The sequence below is a fragment of the Myodes glareolus genome, chromosome 24 (genome assembly GCF_982192425.1).
Source record: "Myodes glareolus chromosome 24, mMyoGla1.1, whole genome shotgun sequence".
In the NCBI taxonomy this organism is placed as follows: domain Eukaryota; kingdom Metazoa; phylum Chordata; class Mammalia; order Rodentia; family Cricetidae; genus Myodes; species Myodes glareolus.
Genome location: NC_142049.1, coordinates 2,472,795 through 2,493,905, shown reverse-complemented (window position 1 = coordinate 2,493,905; position 21,111 = coordinate 2,472,795). Strand labels below are relative to the sequence as shown.

At 53.5% G+C, this 21,111-nt stretch overlaps 1 protein-coding gene across 3 annotated transcripts in view; it reads right to left on the bottom strand.

The window, feature by feature from the left end:
• Myo7a (myosin VIIA) overlaps positions 1 to 20,975 on the bottom strand; it is a 67,331-nt gene extending 46,356 nt beyond the window's left edge. For 2 of the 3 annotated variants that reach the window (XM_048435103.3, XM_048435104.3), the window contains exons 1-4: positions 20,750 to 20,975; positions 19,166 to 19,220; positions 7,575 to 7,688; positions 3,089 to 3,241 (exon numbers count right to left, since the gene is read on the bottom strand). In XM_048435103.3, the coding sequence (XP_048291060.3) occupies positions 3,089 to 3,241; positions 7,575 to 7,688; positions 19,166 to 19,183 (285 nt within the window). In that variant the 5' untranslated portion in view covers positions 19,184 to 19,220; positions 20,750 to 20,975. Of the gene's footprint in view, positions 1 to 3,088; positions 3,242 to 7,574; positions 7,689 to 19,165; positions 19,221 to 20,231; positions 20,310 to 20,749 lie in introns of those variants that run through there. The other variant, XM_087901587.1, reaches the window with a different exon arrangement.
• Positions 20,976 to 21,111: the final 136 nt, after the last annotated feature.

The window sequence follows — 21,111 nt, the reverse complement described above, 5'->3', positions numbered from 1 at the left end:
GGTGGCTGCTGCACCACACTCACCCGCCCTCCACATTTGGTCTGTTACAAAGTAACAAATAGATAGAGACAATCAGTCAATGCGGAAGAAGCCAGAGAAACGTCTCCAGGAGCCCAGGCAGGACCCTGTGGGGGTCATCCCCGCAGCTCCATCCCACAAAGTTGTGCAATGTAGCTGACTCCTGTCTCCAGATGGGGAACCCATCCGCGCCTGAGAGTCAGCCTCAAGGAACATCACTTTGGCCAGCCTCAGTATGCTCTTCTGTGAAAGGGGATGCCTTGCTACCCCCTTCCAGGGTTGCTGCAGAGACTAAAGAACTAAGGCACCATTCTTGCTGGGTACCAGGGGCACAAGTGCCACCTTAATCTCTTCTTAATACTTGCACAAGAGTGTGACACCTGTCACCAACACACAGCAGGAGGCTGGCCCCCCAGAGTCACTCCACAGCCCTCACCATCAGAGCTCCCAGGAGCCCTGCATTTTTCAGGGATAGGCGGGATAGCAGATGGGGCCTAAAGGCCATGACATTTAGGGGGATCTGATGGAGAAAAGTCATTCTGGAAACCACAGATGACAGATAGCACTTACCATTTCAGACCCAATGACCCAGACTATAGAGTCACCCTGAGAGGTTCATTGGCAAGGGAAGTGACAGAAAGGAATGTGGAAACGTCACCATGTCCCCGGACTTCCTGCAGCTGCAGACGGAGCCTGTTCTCCCACCACCGCTCCAGGTCCTTTCGTTCTGTTTGCAACCCAAGAGCCTCATGGGCTCAAGAGTCTTCAGAGTCCCTCCTCCTGGAGGTCACCATGTGATGGGTTCCCAAGCCAGCACCCCTCCAACCCTGCTCTTGGCCAGCCCAATTCAGCCTCCATTACCATCACGCCCTTCACCCAGGTAGACCCTCCGCTCCTCCCTGTCACCAGCTCACAGTCCCTGCTGTGCTCCCTGGTCCAGGCTACCAGATCCTTACTGGTCCCCTCTGGCATTTCCCCGCCTGGCTCTGGTCCCCACATTGCTTCATCTCCTCCACTTGCAGCTTACATTGGGCTCCACCAGGTTGGAAGCAGGTCGTCCTCTGCTGGGACCCATCCCTGCTTTCTACAAGCTCAGGACATGGTACGTATCTCTTTAATACTCTTCATCTGGCAGATGAGGAAGCCCTCCACGGAACCTGCGACCCAAAGCCCCTCACTGTTCTGCTGAACCTGACTGGAGCACTCTGCCCCATGCCTTTGACCGTTGCACCCCACATGTTCCCTACAACACATATTACTGGATGCTTGGTGGTTCTGGTTCAAGGTCTTTATCTCCCCACTGCCTAACAGAATATAGGACACACTCAGCAGTGTCTGTTAAGTGATGATGTGATTAGTTTGAAAGGGTGGAGCAGTCAGCATCAGTGATTATCTCCAGGGACTAGTATGGAAAGGAGCTAGGGACCACAACAGCCACATTACCAAAAATAAGGGTCTGGGATAAAAATGGTGGGAAAGACAGACTACCATGATACACTGCTGTCTGTGGAGAAGAGAACAGAAGTTCACACGTAGGTGTGCACACACGTGAAGGTATATGCACATGTGTGCACATATATATGCCTGCCCCATATGTAATGAATACATAAGTACTCATGGTCAAACACACGTGTGTGCTTGTGTGTACAGATACATATGTGGGCAAACACATATACCATTTGAGTACATACAGGCACACACAGTCTTTCCGCTGTGGGAACAGTGAGATACGTAGCATTGTAATCAGCCAGAAGGAATACTCCAATTTATAGCAAACACATCTGGTTAAGACTGTACCATAAGGGGCTGGTGAGATTGTTCAGGAGTTAAAAACACTCCCTGTGCAAGCCTGCTGACCCGAGTTTGAGCCACAGAACCTGTGTGAAAAGTTGAACGCAGCGACACGAATCTGTAATCCCCACACTCCCACAGGAGAATGGGCTGGACACTCACAAGCCAGCTAGCCTGCTGTACGCAGCCCAACAGAGTAACACAAGAATCCCTGCCTCAAAACAAAGAGGAAGGAGAGAACCAGCCCCCCAAAGTCATTCTCACACTTTCACATGTGGTGGCCGTGGCACACGTGCACCTGCACACATGCAATAAAAGCTCATGTTAAAATACTCGAAACCAGACCCCTTTCTTCAGTGGGGAAGATGTTCCCAGAAGGTCCTTGGGGGACACAAGTCTTTGCAGCTCCAGATGTGAGGTATGGCCACTTTGCTTTCTAGATAGTCCTAGCTTGTCATTTTTATTTGTTTGCTTGTTTTGTGGTCTTTTGAGACAGGTTTTCTCTGTTGCTTTGGAGCCTGCCCTGGAACTAGCTCTTGTAAATCAGGCTGGCCTCGAGCTCATGTAGGTGCCCTGCCTCTGCCTCCTGAGTGCTGGAATTAAAGACGTGCCCCACCACAGCCCAGCTAGCTAACTTGTCATTTTTAATGAATAAATATCTTAAACTTTCTGTTTTAATTTCTAATAGCATAAATATCACTATATGATCTGAATAAACAAGAGTCTTTGACTCCCTCAACAACTTCAAAGGCTGTGGGTTCTGATGAAACCATGGGAGTTTCTATTCACCAAGTGTCTCCAGGGCAAATGTCCTGCCTGTAGAAATTGCCTCTGGACCCCAAATTTCTTTCTTTCTCTGTGGAATCACTTCTCTGCTTCCACTAAGAACCAGTAATGTTTCCACGGGGAGGGGTGAACTGGACAGTTCTAACGAGGGTCTCTGGTCCTTCTTTTCCCTTCCTAAGGACACATGCTACTTAGGCAGCCCCACCGCCATCTTGAGGGTTCAGGGCCAGCCCCCATCTGACACCAAAACACAGCAGGCAGCAACCCCTGGGCTCCCCAGCTGGCAAGATGCTAAGCCTGTCCCTGAGCAACCCCAGCCTCTAGCTTCCAAGCCCCAAGGCCTGTAAGTCTGTATATAACAGTTCCCGCCCCGACCCCAGTCCTAGAGCCCCCAGACCTGTGCCCAGGAAGAGGAGCTGGACCTCTGCATCTCAGCACAGCAGCTATGGGCGGTACTCACAATCTCAGCACAGCAGCTATGGGTGGTACTCACATAGATCAGGTGCTCCCTGTAGCGGATGAGCAGGTTGCGCAGAATGCCCGCCTCGTTGAGATCCCCCAGGCGGATCATGTCCTCCACTCCATGCACCGAGGTGGGGTGCATCGGCTTGATGTGCGTGGCATTTTGAGGGGAAATCCAATGCTCCTGCAGGCAACAGAGTCTTTCATATCAGCTGCTGCTCCCAGACCTAGGCTATGCTGAGGGATGGGAACCCCGGGTCTGTGATACGGCCCTACGGAGCCTCTGACTGGCTTGAATCTGGGAACTTTACTGGTCTCTACCCACCAAGGCAGCTCTCCTCCTCTTAAAGAATCTGGCTACATGCATTTAAGGAGGGCAAGGCAGTTGCCCCCACCGGTGGCTATCATTAAGCGGATCAGGTCTCCCAGTTACATTGAAGGCCAGAGTGAAAACACAGGAGCTGGATTTCAGGGCCTTGACTTCAAAGCCAGGCTCCCTTCAACAAATACATAAAAATATGCTTAGAGCTCTCAGCAGGGCTATTGCGGGCAAGGTGCTGAGATCATTCAAGCCGAGACCTGAATGAAGAGTAAGTTTCTGTAAGAAGTGAGAAGGCCAGGCAGCGGGGCCAGCCAAACCAGCCCTTCCCAGGCCTTGTGGGTGTGGCCTGCGGGAGGTGTGCAAGGGCAATGGTTCCCTCCGAGTGTCTTCCACAGGTGGAGATTAAGGTGGACCTAAGAGCTGAGTTTCTCTCTTCCCACCCGCAGCCTCCTTTTGTCTGCACTATTCCCTGCAGCCACCAGATGGCAGATGAGGGCAGTCTAGGAGACTCCTGGATTCTTTGCTCTGGTGAATAGAGCCTAGGTTTCTTGGGGTTGCTGGATTCAAGAACCTTCTCACAACCCGGTGAGGGGGTGCACACTTTTAATCCTAACACTAAGGAGGCAGAGACGGGTAGATTTCTGAGTTTGAGACCAGTCTGGTCTACAGAGCAAGTTCCAAGACAGGTAGGGAGGGCTACACAGACACACACACACACAGACACACAGACACACACACCACCACCACCACCACCACCACCACCACCACCACCACCACCACCACCACCACCAACAACAACAACAACAACAACAAACCTCACATCCCCAGACTCTGACCTGAGTTCCAGGCACTTTCCCTCACCTTGAGCCGGGAAGAAACACGATTTCTGGGGGTGGGAGGAACATCTCTGCTACCGGTCCCCAGAGCCCATAGGTGCGCTAATAGATGTAACACCCACTTCCGGACCACGCTCACGTGCCCCTCCTCCAGGTGTTCTTAGGGATCAGCCCCACAGGAGACCCTAGCACGAATCTAGCTCCAGTCCTCAGCTGCCCCTGACAGATTTGGTCACGTGATCTTGCCTATCAGGCTCTCCTGTGGCTGCTGCCTGGTCCTGGTGTTTTGTGTTTTCTCTCCTCCGTTAGCTCAGGCCCCGCCTCTAGGAGTGAAGAGGTAGCTAGCCCCCTCGGCTGCCCAGAGGGGTCAGGGCAGGGCCAGCCAGAGGCCTACTCCAGCTTCCCTAACATTCCATGGCACTCCAGCAGGAAAACTTAATCCAATCCAGGCTCTCTCACAGCCTTCCCAACACACACGGGGCCGGCAGTGACGTCAAGGACCTGTCTACACTTTCAGCACCGCGTGGAACATTCCTCTCTTCCAAACACTCTGAGAAAAGCTGATCCATTTGGAAATTTCCCTTGGCCAGGGCCAGAGGGACCTGGGCCTCTGGGCAGCTCTCTGTCTGTGTCCTTCACCCCACACTTTGGTCCACAACTCCTTCCAAAATAGGTCAGTTAGACAGCTCAATATGGCTACTGTCTGGGCAAGGTGCTGAGGTCCACTTTATCAAGGAGGTGGCATTCAGGCTGAGACCTGATCGAAAAAAAAGAGTTTATGGGAGAAGTGAGGAGAGAAGGCCAAGGGACCCGCCAAACCAGCTCTTCCCAAGCAGGCCGTGTGGGCATGGCACATAAGGGGCCAGCAGGGGCAACCGGGCAATAGGCCGGGCAACGGCCCCACCCAGGTGTCTTTCACAGGCCTGGCTGGTGAACTAGATGGAGTTGGGGAAGGTGAGACAGGACTGAGCCCATGCAGCCTCTACAACCTTAGGGTAAGGTTCCTCACATGACCTTGGGCCTCCAGGACCTCACCAGCAAACAGAAAGCAAAGACAATAGCGTTCCCGTCCTGAAGTGGGGGAGGGGAAAGCTATCCTGCCTGGAGAGTCCTGTCAGGTGTGCAGGTCACTGGGGTCTGGGATAGACTCGACCAGATATGGGTCAGACACCCTGAGCCACCCAGGTTACAAAGACCATACGGTTTCTTGTCACAACCCCCAACAGAGACGTGGGGCCTGGGCCCAGCGACAGAATCAACATAAAAGGGCTGGCCAGGTGAAGAAGCTGAACAATTCCTCCTCCTGTGTGGGAGAATGCCCTGCTGAGGGCAGTAGCTTTCTGGTCAAGGTCCACAGCCCACAGCAGGGGCCAAAGTGTAAGAAGGTTAGGGGTGGAGACCTGGCTGTGAAGGGGGGAACGACAGAGACGAGGAAAAGACAGTGTCTGAGGACTGTCAGAGACGGAAAAAGAAACAGAAAAAAGACAGCGAAGGGAGGGAGAGCACAGAGAAATACTGTGGGTAATTCTGAACATGAGACACACCTGGGGAAGAGCTGGCTGGGACTAAGCTAAGGAGACAGGTGTTCTTCTGTGTGAGGTAGGGCCCCCCACAGGCACAGGAAAGGATTGCACGGAGGTGGGGAGGCCAGAGCCTCCATGTTCTGCAAGTGTTCTCCAGAGAGCCTTCTCTGAACACCTTATTGAGCTCTGTACAAGTCATGTGACTGGCTTGGTCCCTACTCCCAACTACTCAGAGGTGGAGGACAATGGCCCAGCGTGTCAGGAGAAGGAAATAGGAAAGAGGGTCCCAAGGCTTCAGTTTCCCTAACCTGTCTCCATCCTATGTTCCTAGCCAGTCACCACCCCCCTACCCCCATCCAGCAATCCCCACCCTTAGGGCCTTGGCGGGTGTGGTGGGGGGTGTGCAGGATGGGAGGGGACCTTCAGGATCCAGTGACACAGAGTTACAGGATACCATCTGACATGCAACCTGACCCAGGTGAAACTCTACCCTTGGGTAGATGCAGTCCTTGTCTCCATCCTCAGAGCTGGAGGGCATCGCCAGTCTGTCTGCTGTGAGTCCACCCCACACACACCTCCCCAGACTCAGCCTCAGAGCGGGTTCCCGGAGCCTCAGAAGGGAGGAAGGGCACTCTGGCCTCAAGGTTGGGGTGCAGCCTCTCTCCTGCAACCCGAGTCCTATAACTGCAGCTGAGATGCTGGTGGCAGGCACACATGCAGAAGTAGAAATCCTTCATTCTAATCCCAGAGCCACTGGTTATAAACTTGGTGATTCATGGCCACCTGATGGGGGTCACAGTTATCGTCCAGCCTTTCACAGGTGCCGTGAGAATCCAAGGACAGAACTTAGGCCAGGAGCTCTGAGGAGCAGCCCTGCAGGGTCCGGGGGACATCAATGGTTCCTTGCCCTTGGCTCACAGCTCCTCTTGTCCCAGCAGGACCTTCTTCAAGTCACTATTCCCTCTTGACTCTCCCCAGACTAGGAGATTAAGACAGGAATCCAGGCTAGGCTATCCCCAGAGCCTGTCACAGCACTGGACACAATTCTGATTAGGGCAAGTGGAAGTTTCCCAGGTCCTTAATGTTTCCACTATAGCACATTTTTGGGATCTGCCCTGCATCTACACTACATGTCCCCAACGCACACACATGTGAGCACACATAGAGACAAACAGGTGCATACATGCACACACATGTGCACACTCATGCACATGCACTCACATGCAAAAGTACATACACATCTTCCAAACTTACTCTCCAAGATCCCACAGCTCCCTTTTGGACCCACACATAGACCACTTCCCTTCCTTGCAGCCCCTTTCCTTTGACCTTTGCCTCCTTCCTCAAGCCTGAATTGTTACCAGTCTGCACTTCCGAGGCCCTTTCCAGAAGATGTGAAGGGCTGATAGGTTATACTTACTTCCTAAGAGCAATGTGGGTGGTGAAGCCCACAAGCCAACAGAGCAAAGCCCGGTGTCTCTAGATGGATGCCAACCATACTGAGGTGCTCACACATGGAGGCCCGCACATGGGTCTCATCTTATTAAAGAGGAAACTGAGGCATGAAAGGGAGGACCCTGATCTGACTCCAAAGGATCACGTGCCATGCCAAGGAGCTCCCCCAACACAGCACATACAGCCTTCACCCCATGTCCCAGAATGGCCGGAAGGCTTCAGAAACATGCAAACGGAAAGCAAAAGATACTCTCTCTGGCTGGAGAAGAGGAGGAAGGGTTGTATGGGGGGAAGGTGGTGGAAATTTCCCGGCCACTTCCTATCCGGGGCGTCTGTCACTGTAGTCTTCCCAGGTAGGGCTGGGGAAAGAGGGTCACTCACGTTTCCTTCATCGTCCACCACCTGGATCTGCCCAGAGTCGCAGAGTTTCACCACGGCCCCGATGGGCACATCAAACTCCTGGCCTGACTTCAGGTCCATCCACACGTAGTCTCCCTGTAGGCAGGAGATCCTGCTGCTGAGTCCGGAGAGCCAGCAGCCACAAGCGCCACTGAGCCAGAGGAGAGGGAGGGGGAGCCCTGACTTTCTGGGAACCTCGGGGTGGTGACCTTAGGGCTCACGGTGTCCTCAGTGCCTCTTCTGTAAGCCAGGGTCCCCTCAGGCAAAGGAGCGGGGCCTCCTGAGGTCAACCTCAGCCCAGGCCTGTCTAAAGTTATGCTGCTCATGACTTCTGGACTTACAGACACCTGACAGACTAGAGACAGAGGCAGGAACACCAAGTCGCAGCCCTTCTACCCTAAAAGGGTCAGGACACAAGAACCACCAGGCTGTGACAAGCATTGCAGTCTCCGTCACATCATCCTAGCGATGGCATCTGCCATTTCTGCTGAGCCTGGGGGAAGAGGCCACATTGATCCCTGGCTTGTGAGGAGAGCCCAGACCTTGAAGGTGGTGGTGGTGGGGGGGTTCTATTTCCATTCTTGGCAGCATCCAGTCCAAAGCCTAGCTCTTAACTCGGGTAGCTGAATCAAAACCCAGATTCAGAGATCTGAGCTGAGACCAACTATATTCTAAGCTGGTGTATTCAACAATCACCTATAAAGGGCACCTACTGAGGACAAAATCCTGGTTGATTTAGAAGGGGCGGAAGAAATTGCAATGGCAACAGCTGAGCAAGGCTCTTCCCAGGATCCCTATGGACGCTGGTAAGTGCAAAGAGAAGGAAGAAACTTGCAAGCAATGGCAGGAGAGTGGCCATGCCAATTTGTCAGCCAATGGACTATGCCAGGGAGAAAACCACCACACTGGGATCTGAAGGGGAAAATGTAGCCACGTGGCAGAACAGCGGGAATGCATATGCAAAGCTCCTGGGGCAGGAGGGGACATGAAGGAGGCCATTACAGGGAAGAGAGAAGTGGGTGGGGTCTAGGACACAGAGGTCCTTGGAGGACCTGGAGGTAAAACACACATGCTTGTGCTTTAATCTAATAAAATGTGTTCCCTTGGGGAAGGGTTCCCAAGCTCTCCTGGAGGGCGGGAGCATTTAGCATCTCTACAAGCATATAATCTCACAGCAAGTGTGGTTGGAAATGCATGGCGCACTGCAGACCCATGGGCCTGGCCTGGCCGGAACAGTTCAGGGCCTGGATTCAGGAGCCAGAGTCCTAGGCCCTTCTCACCGACCCCTGAACCTCAGTTTCCTTGTCCCTCAGAAAGGGGGAGGGCTTGGACGTATAGTTATTTCTGCTTTCCTCTCCCGTCGGAGCTACCATGGGCCCTGGCTTACTCACGTGAGTGGACTTAGCATATGCCAGAGACAAGCCAGTCCGTCCCAGGCCCTGCTTGGTGCCAGGAAGCACCAAGGCCCAGAAGTCAAGAGAGGTCATGTGCGCTGAGCATCCGTAGGGAATCTGGGGCTCCCCACTGCTTCCCAGCGCCTGCCTTTCCCACACTCACAACTGCCGGATACCTCCCCTCCAGCCCTGGGTCCCCTGTGCCGGTCCACACCTCTACACAGCAGCGGCTTTTCCTAGGCTTCCTCAGCCCTGCTGGGCCACACTGATTCTGCACTCTGCCATAGCTGTATGTGTGCACTGCCTGCCCTCCGGGGACAAAGCAGATACGGGCTGGGAGGTGCTGTCCAAGGAAGAGCAGGCCAGGCTACCCTGAGATGAGTTATGACAGGAGCAGGCACCAGGTCCACAGGGACAAGGAGCCACACACACCCAGAAAATGGCACAGTTACCACTGTCTTTGAGACAGGGTCTCCTGTAGCCCAGGCTGGCCTCAAACATGATACATGACCAAGGATGACCTCTCTACCATTAGAGTGCTGTCACACAATGCCTGGTTTATGCACTGGACTCGAACCCAGGGCCTTGCGAGTTCTAGACAAGCTCTTACGCCCTGAGCTATCCCCCCTCCAGTCTCCCCTTTAGCAGCTGTATAGATAATGGAGTCACCAGCTGAGCTCACAGTCCAGCACCACACTGTCTGAAGCAAGGCTGGGCCAGCCTCTCACCCATGGCTCCCCAGAGCCTGGCTCAGAAAAAGCCTCCGTGAGAGAGGAGCGAGGGGAGTGTGAGGGGATGTGGGCATGTGTGTGGTGTGAGTGTGAGCGAGGGCACGGGACTCTGTATGAGGGTACGGGGGGAGGAGTAGAGAGAGTGAGCACAGAACAGAACCTTGAAGCAGTGGTGTGGTTCAGAGGAGAGCACTCACCCAGGATACACAGGCTGCAGGCTCTGTCCCCAACATACAAAGGAAAAAGACAGGCGGAAGGAAGGAAAGAAGGAAGGAGGGAGGGAGGGAGGGAGAAAAAAAGAAGGAAGGAAGGAAGGAGGAAAGGAGGGAGGAAAGGAGGGAGGAAGGGAGGGAGGAAGGAAGAAGGAAAGGAAAAAAGAAGGAAGGAGGGAGGGAAGGAAAGAGGGAGGGAGGAAGGAGGGAGGGAGGGAGGAAGAAGGAAAGGAAGAAAGAAGGAAGGAAGGGAGGGAGGAAGGAAGAAGGAAAGGAAGAAAGAAGGAAGGAAGGGAGGGAGGAAGGAAGAAGGAAAGGAAGAAAGAAGGAAGGAAGGAAGGGAGGGAGGGAGGAAGAAGGAAAGGAAAAAAGAAGGAAGGAGGGAGGGAAGGAAGGAAGGAAGGAAGAAGGAAAGGAAGAAAGAAGGAAGGGAAGAAAGAGGGAGGGAACATTCACGCCTGCTGACTCAGGTGCCAGATGACCACTCTATGGAAGTCCCAGAACCTTCCAGAAAGTTAAATGTTCCTCTAAAATTAACTGTTCCTTCTGCCTTCATGATACCCTCTTGTGAGGAGTTCCATAGCCCTGTTTCCTCAAAAGAGATTAAAATGCCACTGCTGTTACCCAGCCAGAACACTAGGAATTCCAAGTCCAGGGCTCTTTCCCTAGGTATAGCACCGAGCAAGACAGGCTAGGGTCTCTGGTTGAGAGACTCTCAGCTCTAAAGACAGACCGGAAACCTAGACCGAGGACAGCCAAGAGCCAGGTCTCTGACTCACGGGTGTCTCCTGGCCTTAGCACAGCGCCTGGCACACAAAATAGTTTTCTCACTGAAAGAACACAGAATCATCAAATTAAGATACCTTGTGTGTGCCAGAAATAGAGGCTCAGAGAGGGAAACTGAGGCACTCAGGACACACAGAAAGCAGGAATGACAAGACACTTCTAACTTCAGGCTGTCCCCAGGAGGGCAGTAACGACCGTTTCTGCCCCAGGCCACAACATCAAATGCCAAGTTGGGGGCTTCAAGGAGAATTCTGAGGCCAGACGATTTCTAAGCGGGACAAAGAGCTGGCCAGAAAAAGGCCTAAGGCAGCTAGGACACAGAGATATTTATTTTATAGGTGAAGACACTAAGGCCCAAGAAGAAAATGGACTTGGGTGCACTCCCTCATCAGACTGCTCCTTTACAAGGCTGGCAGAGTTCTCTTCTGAGAAGAAGGAAGCCATGAATAACACCAGGCTCCATGTCCCAACCCGCTAGGCCCACTTCCTGTGTCCAGACTCCACATCACTAGACTGCCCAAAAACATGCCATAAAAGGGACCCCTCTAGGGACCTCACCTTACAGTGAGGATCCCATTTGTAACACGGCAAATGCTTCAGTGGGGTGTGCCTAACTTGGGCCAAGTCTCAGATTTTCCGAGTCAAGTGCCTGGCTTGGTGGATCCCAGGCTCAGGCCCCCCTCCTGCTACACAGACCCAGTCATGGAGACTTCATCTCATATTCTCAAGCATGCTCCCTCTCCCCGATTCCCCTCAGGAAACAGGTATTTAACTGCAGCGAACACAGCAGTCAAGAGAGGTGGGTTCCAATTTGGTGCTGGTGCCGTGTGGTTGGTGGTAGCGCTCAGCCATGCCAGGCTTTGCTTTTAGCAGACTTGGAACGGGAGGGTACAGTGTCTCTGAAGACCAGAAGCTCCCCCCCCTCAAAAAAAAAAAAGCCACCTGTGCCTGCTGCCTGCCCTGCTTCTGGACTTGGGGTCAGAATCACATCAATGCCGATCTACAGGTTCTCAGCCCTCTCCTGCCTCTTCCCTCCTCTGGGACAGGGCTTAGGTCTCCGTGGAATGATAGGGGCCTGAATTAGAACATGGCCCCTCACTCGTTTTCCTAATCACCCTGGGCCATTTTATAGGCGGGGGGGAGGGGGGGACACATATATTGCCACAGGAACCTAGAAGTGGGAACTGTAACAAGTTACTAGCTTGTGGGGGCGGAGGGGACTCTAGGATGCCCCTCTATGTGTCTGGGGTTGCTGCATGAGCTGGACAGCAGTAAAAGTTGGGAATTGTATTCTTCACTTGGCCCAGCTAGTCTGCCCCTTCCCCACAACATCCCTGATTTTCCAGAGGACAAAAATCTCCAGACCCTGAGAGGTGTGGCTTGGGTCAAGCTGACTCCAGAGTCCCTAATCCCATGCAGCATCCCAGGGATGCAGTCTCCCCTGTCCCTCTAGCTCCTGCAAACCACTTGGCTTCTGATCGACCCCGAAATTGAGGCCCACGCTAGCGAGCCTTCCTCTCCCGACCCGGGGCTCACCGGCATGACCGCGAAGGTCTTGAGCGCTTGGTTCAAGCTTCGCACCAGAGCCCATTTGCCTGACGCTTGGGCGGGAGCCTCGCCGGGGTCAGCAGGATTGCCGGGGGACTCCATGGTGCGCAGAGTCTGGTGGCCTGTCCGCAGATACGGGCTCCTAATTCACCTAATCCCGCGCGACACACCGGTTTGGGAACCCTAAACCCGGCCATCTGCCACGGGCCCATGGCAACGGCGGCTTAGGTGACGCCCGTGGGAGGGGGCACCGCGCTGCTGCGACCCCTCCCATGGAGGTACCTTGACACCCCCAGAATCCCGGGAGCTTCTCTGGGACCGTAGCCAGGAAAAGTGGCTCCAGGAATCTCATCTTAGCTGCAATTTTGGAGAAAATTAGTCTGTTTTCTACAAAAGGAAAAGTCAAGCAGCTATGGGGAACACGTGCAAACTTCGAGACATTTTAGGACGACAGGGAGGGTCTCTCTGGTTCCATTGCCGCCGCTGGGGATCGAAAGCTGTTTTGTTTTAACTCTTCCCAGGGAGCCAGCCATCTTAGGGTAACTGGACCCTGAAGAACTTGTCTGATCCTCCTCCGCAGGACCCAGGGGTCAGCAATAGGTGGCCTTGAATCTCAGAGGTACGGTGGACTCCCCAGGACCTGGAGCCACCATGATGGCTTAAGCTCACCTAACAGGGACTTGGCAGCTCTCCAGAGTCCCTGCATTCAAGCAAGGCGAGGCACCAGGCTCCAGTCAGGGCCGAGCCATGAGCCAGGGCCACTGTCTGTCCAGGATGCTCTCCAGCTTCCTGCCCCACCCTCCCGGGTTCTGTCTGCTTCTCTGCCTTCCTCTCTTTTCTCTTCAAGTCCACCTGTCTCCATTGCAGACAAACCTCCTGCTCTGGAATCCCAGAAGCCCAGCTGCTGCTCCCTTAGCAAACACCAGCAGGGAGCAGAGTCAGGGAGAGTCAGGCGGAGAGTCAGAAGCCACAGGCAGCTCATGCCAGGCCAGTGCCTCCGTTTATCCACACGTCCCAGTCTCAGGAACCCAGGATTCCGTCTTCCTGTTCTGGGCTAACACGTGCCTGCAGCCACTAACCCTTTCTACCCTCAGGAACCCTGATCATAAGAGCCCTTCTCCATCAAGCCCAGAGCCAGAGTACCTCTCCCTGCCTGCCTGCCTGCCTGCCTGCCCACCGGGAGCCGCAGACTGCAGGGAGAAGCTGATATGGACTCTGGGCATTTCCCATCTTTCCATACAGAAGCCTCTTCAGAGCACAAGCCCAGAGCAGGGCACAGTTGGGTTCCCCTCCTGGTGTGGTACACACAGATAAGGAAGCACCACCAGATAAAAGGTTAGTGCTGAGTCACCACAGCTCCGGGGACTCTGGAATCAGACAGCTTAGGTTCAAGCCCACCTAGCTATAGGCTGTGTTCTTTGGGGAAGCTCCTTTACCTGGGGTACCTATGTTTCCTCCTCTACCTGTTACAGGGTGGTAGCTCCACAGGGGTCTTGTGGACTCATGGATAGAGCTGGGTTCCTCCTCTGCCTGTTATAGGGTGGTAGCTCCACAGGGGTCTTGTGGATTCATGGATTGAGCTGGGCTCGGCACTCTTACTGGTGCTGCTAGCAATCACTGTGTGCTCCATGGCCGTTATTAAGTGAGGGCATCACAAGAGCAGAGACTGTTAAGGACACCATCTCCTGGATATCCATGAGGGGAAGAGTGTCCCAGACAGAGGGATAGCACAAAGGGCTGCAGGGGACCGGACCTGGGCAGGGGAGAGGGCAGACAGTGGGTCTGGTGGCTTGAGAAAGGCCCGGCAGGGGGCTGGGAGGTCTGCTGTTGGCACTGGAAAAACAGGTCCTCTCCAGAGCAGCAGAGACTGAGAGGGTCAGCTGCAGAGAGAGAGAGAGAGAGAGAGAGAGAGAGAGAGAGAGAGAGAGAGGTGACTCCTTGTGTGCTAAGAATTTTTACTACGGGTACAGCCGGTTTCTCTTCAGAAACCATGGAAGGCAGAAGGCAGGGGGAGGCTGTTCGTCAAATGTCAAAAGAATCCAGAGAATCCAGCTGTGGTAGCTCACGCCTGTAATCCCACAGATGCAGAGACAAAGGGAGGAGACGTTTGAGACCAGCCTACACGGTGTAGTGAGTTCAAGGCTGGCTTGAGCAGCATAGCATGACTATGTTTAAAAGAAAAAAATCGCTGGGCAGTTGTAGAGCACGCACTAAATGCCAGCACTCTGGGGGCAGAGGTAGGTGATCTCAGTGAGTTCGAGGCCCTCTGGTCTATAAAGTGAGTTCCAGGACAGCCAGAGCTGTTACACAGAGAAACCCTGTCTCAAAAAACCAGATAGATAGATAGGTAGATAGGTAGATAGATAGATAGATAGATAGATAGATAGATAGATAGATAGATAGATAGATAGAAGGTACAGCTGAGAATCCTATGCCTGACATCATGCAAAGGGGACACCGAGGGCTGGAGAGGTGGTTTAGTGGTTAGGAGAGGATACTGTTCTTCCAGAGGAGCTGAGTTCAATTCCCAGCACCCACAAAGTGATTCCCAACCACTTATACCTGCAGCTTCAGGGGGTCAGCCCCAGGCATGCATGTGGTATATATACATAATTCAGGCAAAGCACTCACAAACATAAAATACAAAAAATGAATCTGAATTTTTTTTTTTTTTTGGTTTTTTGAGACAGGGTTTCTCAGTAGCTTTGGAGCCTGTCCTGGAACTAGCTCTGTAGACCAGGCTGGCTGCAGACTCACAGAGATCTGCCTGCCTCTGCCTCCCTAGTGCTGGAATTAAAGGCATGAGCCACCACTGCCCGGCTAAATCCGAAAAAAAATTTAAAAACATAACTAATGGTAATAGTCGGCATTGTACTTAGGGTATGAAATCTTCCCTTTTCTCCTCCATGATCAGAAATGCACAAAGTATGATAAATACATGTTAATATGTTTGACACACAGTTTGTAAAGATGTACATTGTGGAAATGGAACAGAGGCAGGGCTGTAGAGGCTCAGGTCTCATATTGTCGAGGTTAGTTTGGTCTCTGTATTGTTATCTATTTAAGATATTAGCTGCAAGTCTGAGAGAAAACATAAAGGAAAATAAACTTTTAAAAGTTTTTTTAAAACAATGTCTATTTTTAAGAATTCAGTTTTTACTTATATGTGCGTGTGTCTGTGTGAATGTATGCCAAGTGTGAGAGTACCCAGGTTGGACTCCTGGGGCTAGAATTACAAGCTCTTGTGAGTTAGCTGCCTGACATGGGTGCTAGGACCTGAATTCCAGTGCCGCAAGCACTCCTAACTGCTGAGCCATCTCTCCAGCCCAGAGAGATTAGAAGAAGAAGAAGAAGAAGAAGAAGAAGAAGAAGAAGAAGAAGAAGAAGAAGAAGAAGAAGAAGAAGAAGAAGAAGAAGAAGAAGAGAAAAAAATCATAGAGGAGGTGAGAAGGGAATCAAAATAGTAGATTGGAAAAGATCCCATCAATTAAACCCAAAGGCAGCAGTGATGAAGGACTGGGGAGAAGAAGCTACAGTCAAGTTACAGAGAACAAAAGCTGACCGCAAAGGGCCTAGGCAGGGGGCTGCGGGTGGGCTTGCCTAACACGCATGAAGCCCAGCCCTGCACAAAAGCAGTCATAGTGCGTGCCGGTAACCACAGCCCTGGGGAGGCAGGAACAGGAGGAGGCACGGGCAAGTCCCAGGTCATTCTTGGCTATCAGACAAGTTGGAGGCCGGATCTGGGACCCAGGGGACTGGTCCTCAGCAGTAATTACTTTAGATGTAAGTGGATTAAGTGCACCAATAGAAAGGAAGAGGCTGACAGACTGGATTAAGAACACAGAGTTCTACCAGGGGCTGCCTGCACAAGACTCACTTTAGACCCAAGGACTTCGTGCAGATAGCATTCCAGGCACAAAGTAACCAAGAGAGAGCTGGGTGTTCACGTCAGTATCGGGCCCAACAGATTTGAAGGCACGCACATGGTAACAAGGGACAAAGAAGTCATTATGTTGTCTTAAGTCCCAATCCAGCCGTCAGCAGCCCAAAATTACCTTCAAACCTCCCTCTGCCTGCAAATCTGGGTCAAGTTCCAGTGGTTCCCACCCTGGCCTACCACAGAGCCGAGAGGAAAGCCATGTATGACTGAAGCAAACAAACAAAACAAACAAAAACAACAACAACAAAACAAAACAGAAAACCTCCTCAAGGTCCTCACAGAAGCAGCACCTGCACCAAAGGGGCCTGGGTTCTTGTTTCCATCCTGTCACCGAGGGCCTGGCTACTCTGCGGACGTATTCCAGAGATGTTGGTTAGGAGGGACTCTTGCTATAGCTACACAGCTTTTCTATACTGACTACACCAACTCCCAGGCTTCCTCCCGTCCTTCTGTCCCCCTGGGATCCGGCTGTCACACTTTTGCTTTCTTTGACACTCAAAGTTTCCTTTGAAACTGCTCCGGGAGTCAGGGGATGATGCCCATCCTTGCTGCTCAGTCTGGCATGGAGTTAGGCTTCGAAGGGGCTCTGTGAGGGGCAAGTGGATGAGAACTGGCTGGGAGAGGGAGCCCCGGACACCCTAGGACTCCCTAGGCACCCTGGCTAATTCATAAGGCCATAAAAACAAGAGGTGTGTCCAGACTGGCCACAGGTTTCCCAGGGAAAGGGCTCTATCCTGCAAATGCCGTCCAGGCAGTCTGACCGCTCTTCCCCTAGGCCCCAGTACACACTCTAATCTTATGCTATGCCCTTCCCCGGGCCTCCACTTCTTGACAATTGTCTCCTGTTAGGGCCATTCCCGATCACGACCGGGCCTACCCAGCTCATATTTCAATGACCCTGTCTGAGCCTCAGTTTCTTCACAGTGAAATGAGCTCAGAGCTTCCCCATCCCATAGCTTCACCGATCACTGAGGATGGTGGCCACACGGACCACTCCTGGACAGCTGGAACCCTTCACAAAGCAAAAGGTTTTCCAGGAGTGGCGGGCTCTGAGTAACTAGTCCACTATTGTGCAAGGGTCCTTGGTGCCTGGCGCCCTGTCACGACTAGGTGTGAATGGAGGACACATGAGTTGAATGTGTGATTCAGGAAGGCGGAAGCATACAGGGAAGGAGAGAGGAGATGAATGGATGATCCGCCATTATCTGTTCCACTTGGGGGAAACCTACACGGGGAAAGAGAACCATCAGATCCTCTGAGGGTTCCCGAGATCTCCTCATCACAGATGACGTAAGAGCACAAAGCAGGGGGCACATCACAACACCATTTTCAGCAGGTGTGCGGCAGCTGACCACTGTGGAAGTCTCTGTCAAGCCCTGGCTGGACATTTTATCGGCATGACATTACACTCTCAGACTTCCTGTAGGCCGGAGCTACCATCAGATCTTTGTCACAGAAAATGACAACAGCAATTAGCCTACAGTTCCATAACCACAGAGTCAAGGAGCCAGGAATCCAGCTCAGCCCCTGCATCCAATTGTGCACTTTTGGCTCCGCGCCGAACCCTACCTACCTCACAGTGGTCTGGTGCCCAGCTGGGAACCCAAGGAGCAGGAGGTGGCTGCCCTTGTTTCGAGGGCTCTCTAGGGGCCCAGGAAGTCATAAGACACACGGACTCCAGGTTGACAGGAGCAAAGAGGCTCCCAAGAGAAATGAAGTCGGTTCTGGGGCCTGAGAGGGTGCAGTTAGACGGCTGTGTAGCCAATGACAGGGTGAGGCAGGCAGGAGAAGGCAGGTGAGGGAACAGAACCGGCAGCTCAGAGCTTACAGCCAAGGTTCTGGGGCAGAAGGGACCTGCATGCTCAGACCAAGGGCCTCACAGTGTCTTCAAAGTTCAAGATGGAGTCTTCAGAGCTGGGTAGCGCCCAGAGCTGGGGCATTTTGGGGGAACGAAAGAAGTAAAGAAAAGATATATCCCATTTCAAAGTGGGTAGAGCCACCTTCACCCACAGATCTGCTACCGGCAGGGAACTGCAGGATGAGGAAGCCAGAGGCACACAGACCTGGGGGAGGGGCATCTGGTCAGGTAGAGACCTGCTTCAGAGGTCCCTAGGGGAACACTCCTGAGGGCATAGGGACTCCAGACCCTCCTTCTGGGGGTCTGTGTGAATCCCCACTCACCAGCCCTCATTAGCCTGGCTTTGGCATTCTCTGATGGGCCTGTGAACAAGCTCCCAGCCCCTGAAGATCTTCCCAATCTACACCAGCAGCCTGCCTTTAACACACCGGCCCCATGTGGCCTTGGGGCTTGCAGCCAAGCTGCTCCATTGGCCTCCTAGCCTGGGACAAGGGGAAACTGGTGGATGAGCCCTCATAACCCCCAGCTTCACAGCCCTAAGGACCTGTGCCAGTCCCACCTGGCCAACTGCCTACATTCCAGGCTCCCGCTTCGGAGACCAAGGGCTCATTAGAGTCCCAGGCTGGTCACGGGGAAGGGCTGAGGGTCAAGGGATCAGAGTGGCCCTGGGGAGGAGCAGTGGAAGACTCAGCTGACGGACGGCAGCACTTTGCCTCTTCCCTAGGGAACTGCAGCTTGGTCTCTGTCATCTCACTCCACCCCAGTGACCTAAGCAAGCTTGCTAACTGCCTCCCCAAAGACTTTCCACACTGGGACCTTCGCACAGGCTGTTCCTGAGCCCGGAATGCCGGGGACTCAGGTGGATGCGTTTTCCTCTGGCCCAGAGACACAATGTGAAAAGGAAGCAGACTGAGACTGGGCCTGGGAGAGGCGGGGAATCATTTACAGCAGGGTTCTGAAGGCTAAGTAGGAGTTTTCCAAGAGGAAGACCCAGGGACACTTTCCACAGCTAGGAAGAGAAGAGAGCGTGGAGGGTGGGAGACCCGTGCCACCCAGCACGACCCTCCCCAGCTCAGAGAGGGGAGATGAGGTGCATGCACTCACCTGCTGAAGAATAACCATGGTTCTACGTCAGCGCACCTTCCAGAGTGACCAGATTCTGTGGGAAGAGACCACACTGGGACCTGAGCCCCCCGCAGCTCTGATCCGGCAAGGCCACCTGGGCTCCTCCCCAGTCCCTCCCCTCTCCTCTCATGGAAAGCCTCCTGGATTTCCGTCCCTCTGAGCACAGCTCAGCCTCAGGTGCTGTTATCACCTCTACTGCCCACAGCCGCTAAGCTCCTGTCACCCTCTCAGCCTTTGACACCCAGACCCCCAAGCAACTCCTAGAAAGTAGCGTATTTAGCCCCACACCAGACGTGTGGACAAAGCTCAGAGAAAGATCGCCACTGGCCCAAGGACACACAGCAGGGCAGGGAAGATTCAGGACTAAGACTTGGGCTCTAGCACCCCAGTTGAGGTCTACTCCAGGAGTTATAGGTCACATGGCAGAGTAGTTTATCACCGGTCCATGGCCTTCATCTCCTACTTCATCCAGCACAGGGCTAGGCCCAGAACTTGATTCGAGCAGAATTGGCTGCCCTGGGCATTGTCACTGGAAGCAGCTGCAGCCCCTAGGTCCTGGCGTGAGGTCCCTTCGTCCCTGTCTGGCCTGCCCCCCAGAGTGAGCATTAAGTTTTCACAAGGGCCCATTGAGAGGCACTGGGACATCCGATCCTCTGCCCACGACACTATCTGACACCTGAGCCCTGACCCCCAGGCCCTGGGTCTCCATGGGCACGTGGTCCTTCCGGAGACCTACACCAGCCTGGGGAACTGACAAGGAAATAATCACAAGGGCAGCAGGCAGGAGAGATGCCCTCTGAAGAGGCCACCTGGCTCCTGCCCCGTTCATGTTAGCACAAGGCTGTCAGGACAGACCTAAACCGTGGACGGTGGCTCAGGACAAAGCTGAAGCCCCAAGCATCAGGGAACGTCATGGGGCTCTCTTATCCTGCGAACAAGGCTCAGGACACGTCTATTTCCAAAACTAAGAACTAGCCCATGTATGAGTTTTTCAGACTGAGAACACAGAACCATTTATTTGTCCACGACTAAGTCTGATTTTTACCTTGTCTCCTCAGCAACACTGGCTGGTGGCCTTCAAATTCCCAAGCCACAGATAGGAAATGTAAGGCATTAGGCCACCGAGGGGAAGCAACTTGTGTAGGAAAAGAAAGATCATCAGAGAGAGAGATGAGCAAAAAGAGCAGAAGAGAGAGAAAAGCACCCATATCCCACCCTCTCTCTTCCTTTCCTCTCCCCTCCCCTCCTCTCTGTTCTTCTCCTCTTGTCTCCTCTCCCCTCCCCTCCCCTCCTCTCCTCTCCCATAGCCCTGGATGCCCCCATCTTGTTCCAGCCCTGAAACAACTCCACATGCCCCTTTCTCTTCAGCTCTTCCCTTCCCCAGGATACAAGCCTCCATGTACCCCGCCTGGCACATTTTCTTCCCATGGCTATGGTGGCAAGTTCCCTGTAGGTTCAGGGAAGCCCAGTCCCAGGAACATAAGGCTGTGGGCAGGGGCTCCAGAAGAGGCCCCAGCCTATGGCTCCTCCCAGTCCAAAAGTCCCAGGGCAACACATCCTTACCTGGATCTTATCCACACACTCTGAATTGCCACCTCCCAGCCTGGGGTCAGGGGCCACAGGACGGGAGGACCCTGCAAGCTGAGGCTGGAGCCTGCAAACACTGCCCCAGCCTGAGTCTTGCCCCGAGGTTGCTCTGGGGTTCCCTGGGCTGTTCTGTTTTTATGTTGTCTCCCTGGGTCACTCTGTTTCTCTCTGTTCAGGGCAACTGTCCAGCCAGCACTGACACCCTCCCCTCCCACTCCAAAGCCTTCTCCCAGGAGGCGGAGTCCGAGGGGGGCCTCCAAGGTCTGGATACGGTGACATCAGCACGAGGGAGGGACTGTGCTGGGGCTGAGAGGACTGTCCAGAGGCTGCCCAAGGCG